Raw genomic sequence first — 24,117 nt, 5'->3', positions numbered from 1 at the left:
GTGGAGCACCGATACAGGCGAGCCCAGCCTCTCCCTGGCTACTCGCTGCCATCTGGACTTACCCAACACAACCGAAACAGCCCCCACTCAAAGGCCTATCAAGCCGCAACCAGCCGAAGCGGACAGGACCCCAGGGTCTACCTACTCTCCTCGCAGCAACGATGCCGCAGCAGATCCCCAGAGACCGCAGCGGTCGGGGCCCCCGGCTGCAGCGGGTACACAAACTGCCCCTAAGAGGAATAGGCTGAGAGGGACTATCATGGCCTGACAACACAACATATTTCGGCAAGCTGACCTGTTGCAATGGATCATATTGATTAATGTCTCACCCTGCATATGTTTTAACGGCAGTCAAGTAGGCCTCGAAGATATGAAGGCGTCCCTTAATGTGGCTACCTCCTTAGCCTGGTCAGCCAGTTCATGTTTAAGACTTGTTTATGTATCTTGTTTTCCTGTTATTATGTACTACGCGAGGTCTAACTTGTCAATTGCTATCTGCCTGCTTTCATTTTTCCCTATATGACATCTAATTAGACTAACGCCACTAGCCTGTGAATTAATGCACTTACCTAGAAAAGCTGAGCCAGACTGCCTGGTACTCATGTTATACCCCCCAATGTCTAAACTGCATTACTCACTCAGTAGACACATGAACAAATTATTATTTTCACGGGGGGCGGGGCCAGGCCGCCAAGCAAGATGGTCGCATGTCGGATCAGCTCCTGACACTTACAAAGGAATAAGCATGAAAACAGGACTTTTGGCACAAAAAGACGACCAGCTGAGGTGGACCACATCGGGTGGAAAGTACCGGACCCAGGGTGAGGCTGGCCTGCCTGGTTTCAGTCCCCTGGAGGAAGAATCCTCACTGGCAAAACGAGGCCTACTCCGGCGGTGAGTGGGGCAGACGGCCGCTGCCCCACTATCCTGCCCATCGGTACTCAGCCAAGGCCAGACCCGTCGGGAAATGGCCCCGTTCCCCCCCCTCTGGACCGGGGGGGGTGATCCCGGTCCTTACCATCGCATGCCCCGATCACCCAAGGCCGCAGCAACAGGGCCGCCATGCTCCGACACCAGGACGCGGCAGTCAAGATGGCGGATGTTAAAAGCGATGGCGCCAACTACCGGATCCACCATAGGCCTCTCACCGAAACAAGCAACGAGGCACAGAAGCAGCCCACACCGCTCCCCCTTCAAAAGAACCCACATCATCGCCCTGGAGGGCCACAGGACATCTGCCGGCACGCTGCCCCTACTCACGTGGCAACACATGACCCCAATCCGACTCCGCTACCACTTTATTGGGAAGGACTTGGACTTTGTCAGGGCTCAGGTCGGTGACCCAGAGAAACAGACCTCAACACGGGTCCAGGGCCCCCACTCCAGCGACTCGACCACAGCCCCCCAGTGCTTCCCTAGTACTGTAATCGGATGACCCGGGACTCACACCATTAAACAGAGCTGGCCTCACAGGCCTCCTGGACTTCTGCAGCGCAATCCCACTAGCGGCAGCTTATACATCACCTGCAGCAACGAACACCTCTTGTTGAGCTGAGATATGTTGCCCATGCTGTTTCATTTATACATGTCTAAACCTTGCTAGTTATACCTTTCACCATAATAGGAATGGAGTGGCCTAGCACAGAACATATGTTGTTTTAAGCGCTGTTTTATATTTTGTCATAGCTAAACATGTACCTCACCTGTCCTAACAAGCTAAACAAGTGAAACTACTTAGTGTGAGTTAATGACAAGCCCTGTCCACTGTTTCGCCTAATTTTGCGACCTACCATATTTATATTAATTTTCTGTTCTCTTGCTTACACCCACCGTAGCACATTCACAACTATGCTCATGACATAACCTTGTGTAGTCAGACTCTGGGATAGGTATGATTAGCCCAACTCTGTAATGTATAGTCCTAGCCTGACAGTTCCTATCAATGTGACTACTAGGTGGAGCCCATCTGCGAGCCAAGCTATTGTTTCTCTTTGCTTTCTATGAAACTTAAGATATAATCCTGTTCATTTTCCTGTTTCAAAAAAAAAAAAATAGTGCAATGTTTTTCTATTATGCCATGTGATTAAATGTGAATACAAACTTGGTTGCACCGGCTGTTGTGGCAGTGCAAACCCACATGTTTAAACTATGCACAACAAAAATAAAGAATTAAAAAAAAAAAAAAATATATATATTATTATTTTCACTCTATTTTAGTACCTTGTAAGCTTTTATGTATCGCCTATATGAGGTAACGGTGCTTAGCGTATACATACCCCATTAGCATGTACAGTGTCACTGAAGTTCTATCATTACTTGTTATCTTACTCATGTATAATCACTTTCTTTACTACTACACGAAACTTAAAAGAATAACTTTCCATAATATAAAATGAGGCTACGAGATATTCAGGGATGATGTAAATTGCACTGTATTATACCCGTAATGTACGACACTTTATCGTCTCCCTTCTTCTATTCTGTATCCCATATAATTTTATGCCTCAATAAAAAAAGAGATTGACAAAAAAAAAAATAATTAATAGAATATAATTAATATAATATATAGCTATTCAGGTTAAGGTTATTTATAATATAATATAATGTAATAGAATATAATTAATAGAATATAATTAATAGAATATATAGCTATTCAGGTTAAGGTTATTTATAATATAATATAATGTAATAGAATATAATATATAGCTATTCAGGTTAAGGTTATTTATAATATAATATAATATAATTAGGGGGGGCGGAGCCAGCGGCCATACTGTGAGGACGCATCTTCCTCGAGCTCCAAGAGCTACAAAAATAACAAGCATTTTTAATTTTTTTTTAATTGCAGAACCCCGCAAAACGGTGCTACCAACAACGCTGAAGGTATGGGACGACGCACTAAGAAATGTAAAGCTGATCGACCCCCCACAATGGCTGATATCGGTGAACTCCTGAGAAGGCCGCAAGCCGCGGGACGGCCAGAAATGGCGCCAATGTCCGACGGAATATCCTCCAGCGATGAACACTCGGCAGATGGGGTGGACTACTACACTAAGGTACCTACCAGACCTGTACCCCCCAAGCCCTCACCGGCCGCGAAACCTCCAGTCACGGAGGACACGTTGCGAAGCCTACTAGGTGAGCTACGCCGAAACATAGCGACCGACATAGGGCAGTTCAGGGAGGAAATCAATGGAGTTTCAGCACGTCTGCAACACACTGAACTGAACTCCGCGGATCACGAGAACCGCATACAAACACTGGAGAGACAAGTGGCGGCGCTACAACAAAGCCAGACACAAGCCAAAGAAACTCTAGCAGTCCTAGAAGACAAAAGGCGCAGGAAAAATATCAAAATCAGAGGCCTGCCTGACACACTGGAGCCGGCGGAGTTCCCGCACTTATTCCGCAGGATGCTCAACGCTCTATTCCCCGCCAAACAGGCCAAGGCGATGCCTCTGGATGGCTGGTACAGAATCCCCAAGCCAGCCACAGGCACCCAGAGCACCAGCAGGGACACTATTGTCCGATTTCAGCACAGCCAAGACCGACTGGCCTTCATGGCGGCCGTCCGCAACAGGTCACCCTTACAATTTGAGGAACACTCATTAACATTTTATCCTGACTTATCCAGAGCTACCCTGGATTGAAGACGCACACTGCGCCCACTAACGAAAGATCTCGCTGCCCACAAAATCTCATACCGATGGGGAGTGCCGAGAAGCCTAATCATCCTGAGGGAAAATGGCGACCTGAAAATTACCGATGCCACTGAAATACCCGGTATAGTGCAGACGCTTGGACTACCTGAGCAACCAGCGGCAGCACCGTCCCAGCCGACACCTTCCACTACCACTCACTGGGACCCGGCGAAGGTGCGCCCATTTGTACCTGCAGCCTTCCGAGGAAACCCATCGTCACCGTCAGGGTCATGAACAGCCAGCAGAACTCCACTATACAGAACATTCTGCGACTTAAGAACTTTTGTTTATTTTTCTATGCCTAGTTATTTCCATTTGCGTTAAAAGTTTATTATTGGTTAACATAATTACATAACCCCCCGAGAGGAGCTCATAGGAGCACAGTATACAGCTTATAATATCTATACTCATTCTAGCAGCCTTCCACAGTAACTATCCAACCAGCTTCTACACACCTAACTTAAGTCTGGGGAGTTTATATTGTATGACTACTTTGCACCATCTAGACCACAGACGTGCCTGTTTAGCTTGTACAATCATTACTTATTTACAAATATATTTAGATGTACCCACTCAACAAAGCGTAACTTAACCAACAATTGTGCCATTCTAGCAACCATGACACTGTTTCTTTTTGTCTTTATTGTACTACTTAAGCCCGTACCAGCTGTTGTGGCGATACGAGCCTGTTTGTATTACCTGAGCACTGCAAAAATAAAGAATGCAAAATAATAATAATAATAATATAATTAATATAATATAATTAATATAATATATAGCTATTCAGGTTAAGGTTATTTATAATATAATATAATGTAATATAATATTAATATAATATAATGTAATATAATATAATTAATATAATTAATATAATATAATGTAATATAATATAATTAATATAATATATTTAATATAATATATAGCTATTCAGGTCTCTGATACTCAACATTCTATTCGGGTTAAGCCAAGCGATGGAATGTAACTGTTCAGGCCACGCCCTTTCTTCGTCAGATGGTGGGCGTGGTCAGAATGCCGTTGTCTCCCTGTGTCCAGTTTCATTGAAACCTGAGGGGGCGGGGTTTGTCCCACCGTGACGTCAGAGCCAGGTGTTTCGCTTGCAGTAAGTGCGCTGTGTCCCAGGCATTTCCGTTCGGACGGAGTGAGAGTGAGAACTCAGAGCCGGACTCAGCATGTGGGCAAGGTGGCTGCTGTGGGGGGCCGCGCTGGCTGTGGGTGTGCTAGCAGTGACAGGTAAGGACTCAATGACTATTCTTTTATATGGACCAGACCCACCTAATAGTCTGTCCTGGATCATAGTGACCATTCCTTTATATGGACCAGACCCCCCTGCTGGTCTGTCCTGGATCATAGTGACCATTCCTTTATATGGACCAGACCCACCCTGCTGGTCTGTCCTGGATCATAGTGACCATTCCTTTATATGGACCAGACCCACCCTGCTGGTCTGTCCTGGATCATAGTGACCATTCCTTTATATGGACCAGACCCACCCTGCTGGTATGTCCTGGATCATAGTGACCATTCCTTTATATGGACCAGACCCACCCTGCTGGTCTGTCCTGGATCATAGTGACCATTCCTTTATATGGACCAGACCCACCCTGCTGGTCCTGGATCATAGTGACCATTCCTTTATATGGACCAGACCCACCCTGCTGGTCTGTCCTGGATCATAGTGACCATTCCTTTATATGGACCAGACCCACCCTGCTGGTCTGTCCTGGATCATAGTGACCATTCCTTTATATGGACCAGACCCACCCTGCTGGTCTGTCCTGGATTATAGTGACCATTCCTTTATATGGACCAGACCCACCCTGCTGGTCCTGGATCATTGTGACCATTCCTTTATATGGACCAGACCCACCCTGCTGGTCTGTCCTGGATCATAGTGACCATTTCTTTATATGGACCAGACCCACCCTGCTGGTCTGTCCTGGATCATAGTGACCATTTCTTTATATGGACCAGACCCACCCTGCTGGTCTGTCCTGGATCATAGTGACCATTCCTTTATATGGACCAGACCCACCCTGCTGGTCTGTCCTGGATCATAGTGACCATTCCTTTATATGGACCAGACCCACCCTGCTGGTCTGTCCTGGATCACAGTGACCATTCCTTTATATGGACCAGACCCACCCTGCTGGTCTGTCCTGGATCATTGTGACCATTCCTTTATATGGACCAGAGCCACCCTGCTGGTCCTGGATCATAGTGACCAGACCCACCCTGCTGCTGGTCTGTCCTGGATCATAGTGACCAGACCTACCCTGCTGCTAGTCTATCCTGGATTATAGTGACCATTCCTTTATATGGACCAGAGCCACCCTGCTGGTCCTGGATCATAGTGACCGTTCCTTTATATGGACCAGACCCACCCTAATAGTCTGTCCTGGATCATAGTGACCATTCCTTTATATGGACCAGACCCACCCTAATAGTCTGTCCTGGATCATAGTGACCATTCCTTTATATGGACCAGACCCACCCTGCTGGTCTGTCCTGGATCATAGTGACCATTCCTTTATATGGACCAGATCCACCCTGCTGGTCCTGGATCATAGTGACCATTCCTTTATATGGACCAGACCCACCCTGCTGGTCTGTCCTGGATCATAGTGACCATTCCTTTATATGGACCAGATCCACCCTGCTGGTCCTGGATCATAGTGACCAGACCCACCCTGCTGCTGGTCTGTCCTGGATCATAGTGACCAGACCTACCCTGCTGCTAGTCTATCCTGGATTATAGTGACCATTCCTTTATATGGACCAGAGCCACCCTGCTGGTCCTGGATCATAGTGACCATTCCTTTATATGGACCAGAGCCACCCTGCTGGTCTGTCCTGGATTATAATGTCCATCAACCCACACCAGGCTCACATACAGCTCTCACTATAGAGTGTCTCCTGATTTATTTTATCTGTATGCCCAATTTATATCAAGAAGCACAGCTACAGCCCAGCACGGAATCTTACAGGGCATCATTTTACCTGCTTTTACCATGGCTTCACCCTGAATCTCCCCTGGGCTTTGTTCCTTTATGTTTAGTTTTTCTTGTCGCCCAGTTTGCTACATTGTCTGATCTTTCAGCCAGAGGGCAAACTTATTGCCAACAGTGACTCATAGAGTATCAGCTTACATGTTACAAGTACAGAGTTTTCATTTACTTTTTTTTTTTTTTTTTGTATTTTTATATTTTTTTTATTTTTGCAGTCCATATAGAAGTTACAGCAAGCTTGAGGTACCCCAACGGCATTCCTCAGGCAAATCAATATGTAGTACAAAGGGGTGATCGAAGGTTCATGCACAATTTTTTTATGTTTATATCAAGCTAGAACTGGAAAGGTTGTGTCTAAGTGAGAGGAACGATTTTAAACTACTTGTTCAGATATGTCAAGCATAGTCCCGCGTAGGGTTAACTATAGGCATTTGCATCAAAAGAGTATTCAGAGGAGCGGCAAAAAGGGGGAACATGACATGTACAATCACCATATAAACACGGCTGTACAATTGATAATAGTTTTCCCCTTCAGCAATATTCACAGGTTTAGCATTTCTTTCTAAACGATCACTACATCATGACATGTTTGTCTGGCAATAGTTAACTGAAGGCAAGGTAGGCAAACTTAGAGGAGTTTACCAATCCACTGCTCTTCCAGGCAGAGGTGAGTAAGGCAAGCATTGTAAAAGGAGAGAAAACAATAGCTTATACATAGATAGCCTAAAGAGTAGTCAGGTGAGGTACACCGTATATATTATGCTTCGGCAGTTTGGTATCAGGTAGTTCTCCTTTCGTGGTTACTTCACCCAATGCCTTGACTGGGCACAGCTCGGAGGTTGCCGTGAGATCCATCAGGCTGGGCCCCGTAGCAGCCCCTGTGGGGATTTCCCTTACACTCTCGGTGCCTGTCTGAGCTTGTGATCCATGGAGCAGGGCGGCGGTCATAGGTGGTGGCACGTGTGGAGCGAGGTAGGTTCACCCTCCAGCCCCGGGCCGGTAGAGAGGCCGGCATCTTTGGTCTACGGACCCGGTAACCCTTAAGGGCCGAATCCCTCCTGGGGTAGGAGTAGTGGGGGGTCCCGATGGTATGCCGCCGTCTTCGGCGGTGGGCCCTCCTTCTGTGTGGGCGATGCCTTCGGATCGAGCCCTTGGTTGCCCTCGGCCCAGGTAGGCCAGTAGCGAAGGATTTGGGCAGTTGCGCGGCAGCTAGGCCCAAGGGAGTCTTCCACGCTCTCCGGCTCTCACCTCCCTTAACAATCACCCATGGTTGGGGTGACAATTGTGCTTGGCGGTGCTCTAGGGCATCCCAGAAACGCTTAAAGTGCTTATGAGCGAGTAGGAACTTTTCAGTTGCGGATGAGTGGAGAGATCGGCCGCCTCTCCCCAGCTCTGTTGCAGTAGGCCGCAGCAGTGGATCTCCAGTCTCCGTTGGTGTCAGACTTCAGAAAGTTGCCAGGTTGTTTTGCCGCTGCCCCCTGAGGTAAATAGTGCCTTTCAGTAATTTTGGGCTTAAGGTATCTGGGGTTAAACTTTCTCTCTCAAAGGTCCTCGGCACTCACCCCTTTCGTTATTTAAGCCTCGGTGCAACCAGCATACTAGGGGAGGAACACTCATACAGAAAAGAAAGGAGAGAGAGGCACCCAAATCGAACGGAATCTTCAATCTTTCCAAAAAAGAACTAACGAAATCCCAGATCAGTCTATTGGCGAAGGGATTAAAATTTGCCCCCACAAAGCCGATTAACAAATTCAGTGTCTATTTGGATCTAAATAGATTTAAGAGAAAACTTTGTTTAAAAAAATTCTTTCTAAAACAGACGGTGACCCACAATTCAACAACCGACCAAGATAACGACATAATCCACACTAATCTGAGAGAAAATTCTACCTTTTTCCCTCGAAGTTGCATCTCTGACGAGATGACAACTTTTGAGAAGATGGTCCTAAGAGATATGGACAAAATAAAAAAACCTAAAAATAAGTACCATAACCTTAGCTTTCATGAGAGACAGGCTCTAAAAGAGTTAAGAGAAGACCAAACTTTGGTAATTAAACCAGCGGATAAGGGGGGAGGCATAGCCATCCTAAATGCTGACGATTACAATAAGGAGATACTTAGGTTATTGAATGATGACCAGACATATCGAGTCTTGAGTAAGGACCCCACGAAAGACATCAAGTCTAGTTACAATGCACTTATTGAAAAAGGAAAAGTGACAGAAGTTCTGAACCAAAAAGAATATAAGTTTTTAAATATGCAATATCCTAAAATCCCTGTTTTTTATTATTTGCCAAAATTGCACAAAAATAAGAGTAACCCTCCCGGGAGACCCATTGTCTCCGGTATAGGATCTATTTCTAGCAAGTTATCCCAGTATATCGATAAATGTCTTCAGCCCATAGTGTGTACGTGCCGAAGCTACCTCAAAGACACCATTAATGTCCTACAGATAATTCAAAATATTGTATGGAAGGACAACTACTACCTTGTAACAGCGGATGTGGGTTCACTGTATACTATAATTTCCCATACAAGAGGATGCGAAGCAATACGTCACTTTTTAGAATTTTCCAACAAGTTCCCACCCCAACAAGTAGATTTTATAATAGAAGGAATATATTGGATTTTAAACAATAATTATTTTTGGTATGGAGAACAGTTTTATTTACAGACTTGTGGAACGGCGATGGGCACGAGGTTCGCACCCAGTTACGCGAATCTCTTTATGTCCCATTGGGAACAACAATTTATTTATGGAGACCATAGATGGGATGCGAACCTCGTGTCCTATCGCCGTTACATTGACGATATATTTTTTATTTGGGAAGGGAACGAGGAGTCACTGAATGTATTTTTAACTCATTTAAACACCAACGATTGGGGCATCAAACTTACGAGCCATTTTAGCAAAAACTCTGTAGAATTTTTAGACCTCAATATATATGTTGAAAAGAATGTTTTAAAGACAAGTACATTTTTTAAAAAGGTCGATGTTAACAGCTACATAGGGGAGAAGAGTTGTCATTTCTCCCCGTGGCTGTTAAACGCCCCAAAAGCACAACTATTAAGGATAAGAAGAAATTGCACAGAACAACATAAATTCCGAGAGCAATCAGAGAAGATAATAAACGATTTCAGGGAAAAAGGCTATGATGACGATCTTTTAAGTAAAGCTTTCAAAGAGGTCGAAGGAAAGGATAGAAATGAACTGATCAAATATAAAGAGAAAATCGACAATGTAGAATCACAAAATCTGAAGTTTATTTGCGACTTTAACCACAGCAGTAGACATTTGAAAAAGATCATTCAGAGATATTGGCCAATACTGAAAAATGACCCTGTCCTCAATTCTATATTGCCGGACAAACCTAATATAGTGTATAGAGGTGTGCAAAACTTGAAAAGTAATTTGGTAAAGAATCACATACCCCCCAAAAAATCTACAAGTCAGTTTTTTAAAGAATCTAATGGCTTTTACGGTTGTGGCATGTGTGGAGCATGTAAAAACTCGAGGAGTAGAAGAAGAGTGATAAAAGAGTTCCATCACCCACAAGATGTAAATAGAAATTTTAAAATTAAACAAGTCATCACCTGCCAATCCACTAAAGTAATATACATGATCAGCTGTCCATGTGGGTTGACCTATATAGGAAGGACGATGAGGACACTCAACACAAGAATTCAGGAGCACATTAGAAATATCAGAAATGGCTTCCTAAAACATAGTGTGTCCCTACACTTCAAGAATAAACACAATAGTGACCCATCACTACTGGAATTTATGGGAATCCAGAAAGTAATCGGTAATTGGAGAGGAGGGGACCCTATAAAATTGATTGGACAAACAGAGATGCAGTGGATTTTTAACCTTAATACCATGCAACCACATGGACTCAATGATGATTTTGAATTATGCCACTTCTTATAAGTAATATATAGATTTTTTACAATTTTTAACAATTTTTTATTGTACTAATTTTTCTATTAATATCTATATTTATTTTAATAACTTTCTAATTTTAACAGTGGCTCATTCAATCACCTTTGGGTCTAGATCTATTTTGGATTCTAATAATGGGTGGACCAACACTTGTATTGGTATGGTCTGGCTTGGATAGGAACTTACTAATATCAATTATGCTTTTAATTATAGATATTATTTCTGCACATCACCACTTTGGTTACTTATATATGTTTTTATAAGAGCATATTAGTGGAATAGTGCCTATACTAATACCTCCCTTTTTTTTTATGTTATTATACCTGTTTTGCTCTGATAATGAGCATATGGCTTTAGGAACTACACATTATAAATGACTAAATGATGCCAGGACTTTGCCCATAATCAAAATGGAGACATGGACATCGATATAACGATGATTGAACGAGTAAAGACACTAACGACACAACCATCCGCCATACTGATGCAAGAAAACGAAGCATTATGAAGTATAGAGGCAAGATACAAAGAAAGATCTTTGTTCTGGATTCAATGGGATCGGATTAAAAAGGACTATAGAAGTATATACACAACTTTCAGGTTCCCGGAAGTGACGACACGCGCACGCGTGTGCGTGCGTGATGACGTCACGTATAAGGGATAGATTATTGGCATATTGGAACTACACACCCATCTTCAACAGGAGCACTCGTGATTGGCTGTATCACGATCTCCTGCAACCAATTAAATGTTCAGACAGGGGTATATATGTATTAGAAAGCAGGAAGTAAATCACCAATTGAAAAAGCCGAACAGAATCGGCGAAACGCGTTTTGGACTTTGGACTTAACACCACTGTGTATGTATTGCAATTTATTTTTTAAAGTTTTATACTAATGGAATAAATATAAATTTTATTGAATCTGCACTTTGGTGGACCATTTTATCCTGCTTAAAGAAGGGTAGAGTCACCCTAGAATTGGACTCATCTGCTTATACACTCAGAGCCAAGTGATAGGCTCTCTTTAAGGTGAGAAGCCATCTGTATGTGTTTATACTATACCCTACCTGATTAAGGATTTCTGCACCAGGGCAATTCTCCCTGTCTCCCCCTACCCCTTTGTTTTACATGCTTCTGAGGAACATCTTACACGTGGACCTAGAAGGTGTGTGCCACCTTAAGTGCACAACGGCGCAAGTGATTAGAGCCAATCCATAATAGGCTCTAAACCACGTGAGTGCTTCCAATTTGGAATATATATTTCCATTTTTTAATTCAACAGTGTTGCACTATATACTTTTCCCTTTTGTTCTTATACAGCCATTCACAACTACTATATCCCCAATAAGCTGGGAGTAAGTAATCCACTTTTCAGCGCTACGCACCTTCACTAATTTGGCACTTATCTGTTAAATAGTGGTTTTTTTGTATACTATATGTATTCACTGAAAAAGGATGGTGGAAACGTTGATCGGGACTTTACATTTGTATGAATATCGTTGAATAAATTTCACTTTGGATCACGACCTACAAGTGCACTTCTTTGCTCAGTGAATATGTATTTAGAGATTGTAGCCGTATTAGTCCAGTGATGTAGATGTAACATTTTATCTATTTTTATATATATATATATATATATATATATATATATATATATATATATATTGTTTCCAAGCTCACTGTATGAAACGTTTTTACAGACATTTACTGCCCAAACGTTGCTCAGAATATTTTTTGGTTCTATTACCCAGAGTTGGTTAACACTAGTTATCATCTTGTGATTTAATAACGCGTAGGATTTTTGTTGTTCTTGTTAACTATTTCTCTCTATTGCTCATGCTATAACCAGAAGGCACGTATTCACCAGCAGTGACTCACACAAAGTATCCACGTACATTAATCACTAAACCTTTATATCTTGTGATATTAATGAGTTTGTATTTCTGTTTGGACAGCGCTTCAAACTGGGTTTATTTTTTCTTCTTTTTGATCAACCCAAAAACAGATGTGAGAGAGACTGGACCTTTTTCTTTCTTTTCTTTCTCTCTCTCTCAGACTATGTAACTGTTTGTTCCCCATTTTATAGCCAGGAGGCACATTCATTGTTTAGAAGTGGCTCAGACCCTCACTAGGCTAACCATTGGCTAACACTAGTCATCTCTTGGGTGATTTAATAAGAGCCCACAATGATTTACCGTATCTATAACATATTATTGTTCCATATAACATTTTATATGGGTATAGAGGAATACAATCCGTAACGGTTTTCATGAACAGACTGAAAGTCTAAATCCTGATAAAGCGACCCTTACCCTTATAAGCCCATAGCTCTCATCGAGTTATGCTGAGTAAGACATAATAAAATATTGGTATTGTGATAAAAATTCTCACTAACTATCCTAGAAATGTTTCCTAAAATAAGCATTCCTAATTAGATTTCCTGCCAGTAGATATGTCTGGAGTGCATTAGATTGGAATCTGTGTTGTTGCTAACGTTTTGTACATTGGCCAGTGACCTATTGCACAATTATCCCATTGCTTCAAAAGTTGTGAATTCTAAACGTTGATGCTTGAATGGAAAACGTGGTGGTTGTAATAAAACCCCAAACCTTCCAAAATGCACATTTTTCTTTGGCTCCCAAAGGAAGTGACCTTGTGACATTTTGACACTTTTTTTTTTTTTTTTTTTTTGCCTATTTTAACAAGTTTCCAAACTTTGTCAGAATTGTGCTTCTTTTTCCAGCCCACATAATTAAACACAGATGCAACACATTTTTATCTGCAGAGATACATAAACACATAGATCTGTGACCCTCCCTCTGTTTCTTTATTACGATAAATCAATGACGCTGCTGAGGTCTGCCGTTGGGGGTGAGAGGAGGAGGAAATTATGTTTTGCGTCATTAAAGGAGGAATTTAAATCTATAGCTGACATTATGTTCTCCCTTATGATTGCGTAATTATTAACATGATTGTATATCTGCCTAATCGGTAATATATGTATGTGCATGGATGTTTGCTGTATGGTATACGTATAAATGTTTTTAAAACAACTGTATTCAGACAATCGGGGGCGTGATATAAAATCCTATATAGTGCTTGTCTTTATATATTGCCTTATCCGATCACTGATTTGCTTTATTGGTAACTCTACAAAAAATGCTAATTATTAATCTCAGTTTTGGTCTGCAAAACCGAAATGAAACCCATAACTCTAAGTCGGTGTTGTTATCTCGGGACCAAAAACTGGTTGCCAGTGTTATTGTATTCAGTCCCGGGTGAGGTATTTTGTACTTCACCCAATAGATTGTTCCCCTCGTGTATGTGAGACCCATTTTTATAACTGAGAAAAGTTCACGTCTGTGTGTTTTACAGAACGTATCTTGGTATATAGCAAACTGGGCGATGTTTAAGAATTCACTGTGCTTGTTTTACAGCTGAAATGTGCAAGCAAGCTAACAAATATTGTATAATTAACATACGGTACCTAATATTGGTCCCTCAAAAAAATGTTAGAAATCACTGTATTAAATTCTATATAACATCAGTGATAGAAAGCTAAAGGATCGTCACTGTTGTATACAGATGGTGCCTGTCATTACCACTGGATTGCTGTGAATTGTTAATCTGGGGGAAATAGTTAATTTAGAACAATACTTGGAACCAGTTTCAGCTTGCTACTATTCATAGTCAAGAGGATAAACGCCCCAGGATCATTCACTGAATTGTCAACTGTCAGGTGAATTTCAATTTAGGCCACAATAGCCACATTTATTTTTTTGAATATTGGTCAATTCACACGACAACAACCCTTCGAGAGTCCCTACAAATAGAATTCCTGCCCTCTATTATTAAGTCATGGAACTTGGCTAATCTCAAGGTTCTTTATTGACTGTATTGACTTTATTGACTATAATTAAACTATAGAAAATTATCACACAGTGGTATAGCGTAGTAGATGCCAACATTTTTATGGACTAAGACGCACTTAAAAAGAACACTATATAGTGCTGGAATACATACTTGGCCCCCCTGCCTCTCTCTCTGTGGAGATACAAGGTAGTAGTTACCTTTTTCTCCACTGCTGCATTGGTGTCCCTGCATCTATAATGGCCTCCTCTGCTGATATCATCAATCTTGATGATCTCAGCCAATCCATAGGAAAGCATTGGGAGGCTGTTGCGCATGCAATGTAAAACACCACTCTGCACCAATCCGCATCTCTCTGGGGAGTGTTTAGAGCAGGGGTAGGCAACCTTTTAGCAGCACTGTGCCGATATAGGATTGTGATGTCCTATTTTTTTAAATTGACGTGTGTATGCTGCCGTATTCTGCTTGTGTTATTTATACTGTAATTGCTTTGTATCGTTGTATTTGTGCGTATATGAGCTATTATATTGTATGTGTTCAGGAGTAGATTGTGGTATCGTGTATGATACATATGAATGTGGGTTGTGTATGGGGGCTGCTTTTGGAATTGTGTGTGGGTGGATATGTCACATTGTGTGTTTGGTAGTGTGTGTATGTGTGGGGGCTGTTTGGGGTATTGCATGTGAGAGGGTGCATGTATGTGGATTGTTAGTGGTGTTGCGTTTGTGGGGATTGTGTGTATGTTTGTGTGTGGGCTGTTCGTATTATTTGTATGAGGGGAGGGTTATTCTGCATTTCTGAGTATATCTAGAAGTGTGGGTAGCTTCCCTAGGTTACAGTGGGGACCGGGCTGACCAGGTATAGCTCAAGTATAGGAGCTGCAACAGCAGCTGCAGGCTGCTCTGCTACAGTGTGGATTCCCATTCACAAGTGCTGGGAGGAAGTGATCTGAGATCACTTCCTCTACGTGCTGCAGTGCATAAATTGAGTATTGTCCTTCACCACCTCTTCGTCTTAGCAGATATCTGAAGTTTTACTGGGACTCCTGATAGGAAAGAGCCTGTTTGGCTCTAGCAGCCTTGAGTGCCGTGCAAAGACACCTCGAGTACCATGCATGGCACTAGTGCCGTAGGTTGCCTACCCCTGGTTTAGAGTCTCCATGCAGAGCGTGGAGATGCTGAACTTACAAGTGATACTCGAAAAATTAGAATATTGTGCAAAAGTCCATTTATTTCAGTAATGCAACGTAAAAGGGGAAACTAATATATGAGATAGACGCATTACATGCAAAGCAAGATAGTTCAAGCCGTGATTTGTCATAAATGCGATGATTACGGCTTAAAGCTCATGAAAACCCCAAATCCTCAATCTCGGTAAATTAGAATATTACATGCGATCAATAAAACAAGGAGTGTACCTAGAACAATATCGGACCTCTGAAAAGTATAAGCATGCATATGGACTCAGTACTTGGTGTGGGCCCCTTTTGCAGCAATTACTGCCTCAATACGGCATGGCATGGAAGCTATCAGCCTGTGGCACTGCTGAGGTGTCATTACTGAAATAAATGAACTTTTGCACGATAATTTTTCGAGTATCACCTGTAGGTCCTGCACACTTTGCAGCACTGAGATTGGAAGCACCTCTAGTGGCAGGCAGTTAAATGTCATGATTCCCCCCGCAAGTCTTTCTCTATGGAGGGATCACTCGATGCTACTTTAGACATGGTCTGCTGACTTCTAGCCACCTTCCTGTTGGTCTCATTTTCTCCTGCCAGTCTTTCTCTTAGTCTGTTCTTTATACTTTGGATATTGCAGTGATAAGCATGCTTGTGAGATTTTGAACTTGACTGCTGTTTTCTCATTGTTGGGTGTTTTTGTTTAGTTTTTTGGACTGCTATCAGAAATCATGAGCCCCCTTGCAAGACACACTGTCATGCTCTCACATACATATACACAGGCAAACTAACAGACAGACATACAGACTACACATATAGCAATAGACACACAAAATCAGTTGTCCACTCTTCTCTTTACATCTTAGTACTCGGCAGACGCTCCTGTTCTAGGCCTGGGGCAGAGAAAGGGGTGGATGCAGTGTGTTATGGAAAGGGCCCATGTTACATTGTTACCTTGTACATGGAGGCTGATAAATAGATAACCGCAAGAGCCATTTGCACAAAGTCAACTTTAAGGTAATTGTCTTATAGTCAGTCCTAAATAGATATCCCCCTGCATCCCTACTGAATCCATGCACTGCATTATAAAACAAGAGCATGGAGGGGGGTGATGAAAATAAAATATACCTTTTCTTTTTTCTTTAATAGTTTTGCATTTATTCGATTGGCCTGGTCTTGTAGCTGTAGCTCTGTAAGCCCCTATGTTAATCCTGCCGAGGGTGTATAAATCGCTGTGCTGCCGTCAGTCACATGACCCAGTTCTGTACATTCTTTGTTACTCAGCCCTGATGCAGTAGCAGGATATATTTGTTTCAGGTTACAGAGGCCTCCGTTCAGTGACTGTACGGGGATTCCACGGAGGACACAGTGTCTAGTGTGGCATTTTGTTGAAGGTGTGTCAGATAACCCTTGGACAGAATGTGCTTCTGCTTGTTCATGACTTTATATGACTGGGGTGGAATGTTTACCTGGATTACGGGATAATTGCATAGATAGAGGCGATTACTTCACCCAAATGCTCCTTTATCTCGAGTACTCTGGACATGGGTCAGAACTGTCAAAATATAGTTTTAAACTTGGTCACGTCACTGACAACAACCCCCTTGGGGCCAGCCCACTACCCCTCCCCCTGTCTCGCTTATTTTTATATATATATATATATATATATATATATATAATCTCTTCCAATAAATTATAAACCGTTCTTCCAGTAATTAAATGTATTCTAATAGAGGGCTGATGGGCATTGCCTGATATTAAGGGTCAATGCACGGGTGGCATCACCCACCACACAGCAATAAGGGGGTGTGTAAACCTGGATGGATGCAATGAGTGCTATGGAAAGGGGACGTGTCACATTGTCACCTGCCGCTGTTAGAGAGGAGCATTTGCACAATGTACAAAGTCAACTTCAAGTTGAAACAGGCCGGTCACGTCACCCATCGTGTGTGTTTTATGTCAGACTGTCCTATTGGGGACATGCTACTTTCAGTTTCCTATCTCACTATGTGATTGATTTTTTTTTTATTTTTTTACTGGGGTGAGTAAGATTTATATGGAACATTTTTAGTTTCGGGTGGATTCAGATAACCCCCTCCACCACCCACACACACAATGACATTCTAAGCTATATCTTTGATTTTTGTAGGAATCTTCTTAACGAGATTTTGCACATATTACAGTTATGAATTCAGTTCTCTGTTTTGTTTCTACATTTTGTTATAGTTATGGGAAGTGAACATACCACATTATTTCACATAATCCATGCACGCACACGCACACTCTGGTTAACACCAGTATCATTGTTTCTTGTTAACCTACTCTCTACCTGCTTACCTAAATACGGTTTATTTGTACAAACCCAAATCTGTCAATCTCCTAGCCTTCAAACTTATCCACTAGCCGTGCACCACAGCTACTTAACCCCTTAAGGACCAAACTTCTGGAATAAAAGGGAATCATGACGTGTCACACACGTCATGTGTCCTTAAGGGGTTAAATACCCCCCAAAAAAATATGATCTTGGCCACAGGTGAGAGAGTAAAACTAGTAGTTATTAATGACTGCTTTGATCACTATAAAACAGGAATTAAGGGTTTTTGAAATTTAGCTTTTTTTTTTGTTTTTTTAATTTTGAGGGATTATGTTTGTTATTGCGGGCATCATGTAATCTACCTTCCAAGCCCCTTTCACTAATCAGAGTGACTCACGGTAGGTATGAATGAGGCTCAGGTGCCTACCTGCATTATGCAGCGTCCGGCATGCCACCAATCCTACTGATGTCACGTTAGACATGTTCTGTTATTTGACTCGGGCAGTCAGAGCACAGCAGCTGCATACCACCTGGATTCGACCTGCCTTGAGGCAAATAACAGGCTGGCCGAGCCGAAACTGGCAACACAAACTGTATCATTTGGTGTTTCAGCAAATTAGTGTTTGAAATGCATGCCCTTTAATAGACAAACATTCTATTCATGTTACTGCGGTCTTCTTTAAAATGAAACGTTTAATCCATGACTGGGTCTCTGTAATTCTTCCACAGTAATGAAATATTTTCAGAATGCTAATGATTTACTACAAATAAGCAAATCTGTTATAAGACTTTAAATATATTTTAAATATATAGTGTAAGCACCATAATCACTGAAGCCCATCGTGGTGGTGATGGTGCTAGCAGGCTGCCGAAACCAAGTGTTTAGCCATGTACATGTGGCTTGGCCCCTTATTAACTAACGAGTGCACAATATAACATTCGGAGCAAAATAACACTGAGAAACAGGTTGGAGTCAGTTGTGGCCGGATAAATAACTGGTTCCACAGCACAGTAAATACATAATTTATCATGAAAACTCAAATGTACAACAGAAAGTGTTTTGTTTTATTTATTTAAGGTTTTTTTGTTTTATTTAAGACATATTCTACTTCCTAGACCCAAATGTGCCCAAAAAAAGCACAAACATAGAAATTATTTTTTAAAGGGACACTCCACTGCCCAAATAAAAAATAAAAAAATATAAAAAAATAAAAATGTTTAGTGGATATACTGCCATAGAACATGCATTCATTTAATAAGGTGGCTTTTTTTTTATTTAAGTTATATCAAAAAGCAGGTTGCAAAAGCTGCAGCCTTTGCAAGTACTGCCCTTCTAACACCCTCCAGACTTTCTGTGGCTGTCCAATCACAGACTTCCCAATGCAGCTCAATGACAATTCTTTGCAAGGCAGCTTCTCTGGGCAATTGCAGAGAACCCCCTGAGTTTCGGACATTAACCCCTTAAGGACACATGACATGTGTGACATGTCATGATTCCCTTTTATTCCAGAAGTTTGGTCCTTAAGGGGTTAAAAAGGTTAAACTTGTTCGTTCTTTTTCCAGGACAGTGAGCTTTGAGCTTGGTTACTAAATCATCTAATCAGTGTTTATTATTTTTCTCCGTAGAGTTTATTGGAACTTGATGAAAGAATTTGCTAGGCCTGATTGTCCTCCCATCCAGCACCCTCCACCTTATTTTTCTTAATTTTTGAAACTAGTTCTTATGAGCCCATTCGCTCAGACAGGTAGACTGTGATTCACTCACAATATGATTATTCATTTGGAATTATCATCAGTGGAAATCCCACGATGTCTGTTTGGGCTTATGAAATGGGGCTATGAGACTGTACACTCATAGTAGTTGATATTTTGCTATGACCAAAGTTTGTCCGGTGTCTTACATGGCTGGCTGTGTGTGGTTTACTTACTAATTAATTGCTATTGACATTTAATTCCCAATTAAACATTCATTCCAAGTCACAGTTTATCAAATGATCACCGATCTCTATCATATTAAGTGGTTATGGTGGCCAGATTATAACAATTTCTTTGTGTTTAAGCATTTTTGCAGTGCCTGCCTTTCTGAAGCATTACTTGCTATTGGTGGCCGCGCTCAGCCGATCACTGTCGGTCAAGCAAATGCTTTCTTTTTGGGTGTTTGCCATATTTAATGACTCAGAGGAGAAAAGGCCAGACCGGTGCCGGCCATTTAAATGCCTCTTTATTTATTTTGTCTCATAGTTTCTAATCTACTGTATAGAACTTGTTTTGCTTTTGTCTTGTTTTCTGTTTGTTTGAGGTGGTGTATTTTTTTTTTAAATTTTTTTTTTTTTGCGTGTGAAATTTTTAAGACTACCTGTGCGACTTGTATTTTCCTGCTGTTATGTATGTATTAATATTTCTGGTGATAACTTTTATTTTTCTTCCTACAGGCAGCAACGTTACAAAGAAAGGAAGAAGCTTTGTTGGCCAAAAAGTGGAAACTTCCAATGGTTCTGGGAATTATGTTTACACAGTGGACAAATTTGCAGCCGACGTACTGACCAGCAAGGTGACCACTGTTTTTCTCCCCATAATATACATATTCGTGTTTGTCATTGGCTTACCAAGCAACGCAATAGCCTTGTGGGTCTTCTTTTTCCGAGCAAAGAAGAAACATCCGGCTGTCATATACATGGCTAATCTGGCATTTGCTGATTTAATGTTTGTCATATGGTTCCCCTTAAAGATTTCCTACCATCTAAATGGCAATAACTGGATTTATGGTGAAGCCCTGTGCAAGGTTCTTGTTGGATTTTTTTATGGGAATATGTATTGCTCGATCTTATTCATGACCTGTCTTAGCGTCCAGAGATACTGGGTCATTGTGGATCCCATATCGCAAACAAGACGGAAGTCCAGAATTGCATTCGGCGTCTCAATTACTATATGGATCCTAATTATTCTGAGCACAATCCCACTGTACCGTTTTGACCAAACCGTTTATATTTATGGACTCAATATTACAACCTGCCATGATGTCCTGCCGCTGAGTACACTGGCGTTTGATATGTTCAACTATTTCTTGTCCATGGCGATCGGAGTATTTTTTTTCCCAGCCATTCTCACGGCATTGGCTTACGCACTGATGATTAAGACTTTGAACGAATCCATTACAGATGAACAGACTGGAAAGAAGAGGAAGCGAGCCATTCGACTGATCATTACCGTACTCTTCATGTACCTCCTCTGTTTCCTGCCCAGTAACATCCTTCTAATTGTTCATTACGGTTTTATAAAGGAAGGAGGCGTTGGGAACGTCTACGCATTTTACATCATCGCGCTCTGTCTCTCTTCTATGAACAGTTGCATTGATCCTTTCATCTACTACTATGTTTCCAAGGATTTCCGAGAAAATGTGAAAAACACGTTCAAATGTCGAAGTGTACGGACAGTAGAAAGAATGCGAATCTCATTCAGTTCCATGAAATACTCCCAGAAAAACCGTACTTACACTTCAAGGTCCAACACACAAACAAGCAGCTGTTAAACATGCATTGGGCTGGGAATTGCACCATGGACAATGAGGAGACTGTACTGTGGGGTCCCTGGAGGAAAGACTGACCCCCTCCAAGAATACAATTTTTCCGTGCTCATAGGTTTATGTAAAGTGTTACTAGTCTGTGTCCAATATCATCATCCAGGATCTCACAACCGGGTTTGCTAAGCTGGAATGCCGAACAAGGCATAGTTAACTGAGCATTGTGGGAGAAGTGCTAATTGAAAGGTAGCAGCCCAGTGCTCTGATAACTTGTTTAGAGAACATATGAAAGCTTCATGGAAAGCATTCTGTACGTGCCAGGACTATGTTTTATATTATTCTTTGGCAATAGAACAAACCTATATATTTTGCTCGAAGAGATTACTTTTGTAACTTTTTATTTTATTTTTTAAACTTGTTCGTTTGTAAATTTTGTTCTGAAGAGTTTTGAGGGCTGATACTTACACGAGAGAGGTAACTTTAGGTGATTTGCTATAAACCTTTGTGTACAGCAGGCTATTGAAAACCATATAGAGACGAGAAGTAGGGCAAGACTTAAACTTGTGGTAAAAGAAAGCAGAAATGAAGCCGACTAGAATCTAAAACAAAGAACTACTGTTGCTGGCAGACGTAATACATCCTATGGTTAACACTTAAAAGACCAGTTGTTTGCCCACTTTGTCTACGTGGAGTGTCCTGCTTTAAAGCCATGCTGTTGTTAAAGAACAGAAGTATTGCATTTTGGACAAGGACCCATAAAGACCAGGTTATGAGAACATACTGTCATTGGCCATTAAGTGGTAAATAAATAAATAAAACCTGCATTGCTTGATCTCCCTGGACTACACAGGTCCCCTGTTTGTACCATACATGGCAAGTGGTGCCTTTCCAACTCCACGTGATCTACAAATCCCATTACGCTCAGCATAGATTATTTTGAGCTGCAGGCTAAGCAAAGCATGTGGAAATTGTGAACACATCTTGACAATTTACATATAAAAGTGTTAATTTATACATTTTATTGGCTAGTTTAATACTTCTAGAGGTTTTCTCTTGTCTTTGTTTTCTGGTACTGACATATTTGTGAGCACAAAGTGTGATGTGTGATGTTGATGCTGTTGGATTGTCTCTTTGGTTTGTTATAATGTAGCACAGAAGGTTCATCTTCCCTGAAGACTTGTGCAAAAGTTCGTCCAACTTGGGTGCCTGTAATGCACACCTGCTTAAATCAATTCTCTGGCATTTACCTTTGGAATCTCACCACTGAAGAAGATTCAACCGGTAAATATCAGATGATTGATGCATCCAGGTGTGGTTTAACTCCTGAACTGGTTTTATATATATATTTTTTAGTTTGTACATATATTTATATATATTTCATATAAAATTTAGTATTTCTTAGATCTACTGTGAATTTTTTTTAATTTTTTTTCAAGCACTTTTTTTTTTTTTTTTCCTTTTATGCAGGAATGGGCCATTCTAAGCTCCAAAACACTGTCGATGTAGTGCAGGCAATATTCGGGTGCCAACCTCTCCTTTTTAAGCCAAACTGCTCTTGGGTGGTTTGGCAAAAACATAAGGCTCTTCAGTGATGAGCATACGATGCAGGCCTAACCTGCCCTCTGCATTGTCACCCAGGGTATTACAGATAGTGCAGAATAATTATTCCGAACACAGCAGAGGGGCCAGGGGAAACCTGTTATTGGTCAAACCATTTATGCAGGTTCCCACATACCAAGGGATGGCACCCCAAATCTCTTTGCATTATGGTGTTTTGAATGGTTTTATGTCTGATTGAAGAATATTTATTTTAAGAACCACAGTGTATGAAATATATTTTAGCTATGTTTATTTTTTTGTAATTTGATTTTCAACCCACTGTGATTTCATGTTTAGTGAATAAATGCCTTTGAGAGCACGACCTGGACATACAGGTTCACACATTAAGGAGGAGATAGGTGAAGTTTAGACTACTAAATCAAACTAATTCTGCAGGATTTTTAAGAAAGAGCAGTGGGGTTTTTTTTAGTTTCTCTAAAACCTTTTGTATAAAAAAAGAAATTTTGGGTAAAGTTTTAAATATAAACATAATAAATCCTATTTATTCGTACTGTTTTTAATGCGTTCTATAGTGTGTGTACATACTAATAAATCTTATTAATCAATATGTTCCTATCCATTTCATACCTTTTTAAAAGTGTCTCTATTTCAAGCCCAAATCCAAATGCCCACTTTCCTACCCTAATGTCCTTAATTTTAAAGTGTGAATATAACAGAATCTTCACAAAAATGTGTGTTTTAACAGCAGTGGAACTACTGGAGGAGAAGCAGTACCAGAACCTGCGGAGATGGGGTCCCATTGGGTGGCCCATTAACACAGGGCCATCCGATGGGTATTTCTGAACAGATTGGCAATGCTGGGAGGACTTTCTCCCAGCGACACTGAGAGCCAACATGACGACGGACAGGAAGTAGAAAGCCAGCTCCCTTCCCATTTTCCCATCAACCTCAGCCAACAGCAGGGCCGCAAGGAAGCCATATCTCCTGCACACAAACTGTATGCTA

The 24,117-nt window shown here is 41.4% G+C and overlaps 1 protein-coding gene across 1 annotated transcript; it reads left to right on the top strand.

Annotated features, from left to right (window-relative positions):
• The first annotated feature begins 4,843 nt into the window (after positions 1 to 4,843).
• Positions 4,844 to 22,464, top strand: F2RL1 (F2R like trypsin receptor 1). Its single transcript, XM_063456719.1, has 2 exons — positions 4,844 to 4,952; positions 20,465 to 22,464. Exons 1-2 carry the CDS (start codon positions 4,892 to 4,894, stop codon positions 21,559 to 21,561), a joined length of 1,158 nt encoding a protein of 385 aa, XP_063312789.1. The 5' UTR covers positions 4,844 to 4,891; the 3' UTR covers positions 21,562 to 22,464.
• The last annotated feature ends 1,653 nt before the right edge of the window (positions 22,465 to 24,117 follow it).

The sequence above is a fragment of the Pelobates fuscus genome, chromosome 5, assembly GCF_036172605.1.
Source record: "Pelobates fuscus isolate aPelFus1 chromosome 5, aPelFus1.pri, whole genome shotgun sequence".
NCBI classification, from domain to species: Eukaryota; Metazoa; Chordata; class Amphibia; order Anura; family Pelobatidae; genus Pelobates; species Pelobates fuscus.
Note: the sequence above shows the minus strand (reverse complement) of the source record. Positions and strands in the feature narration are given on the sequence as shown.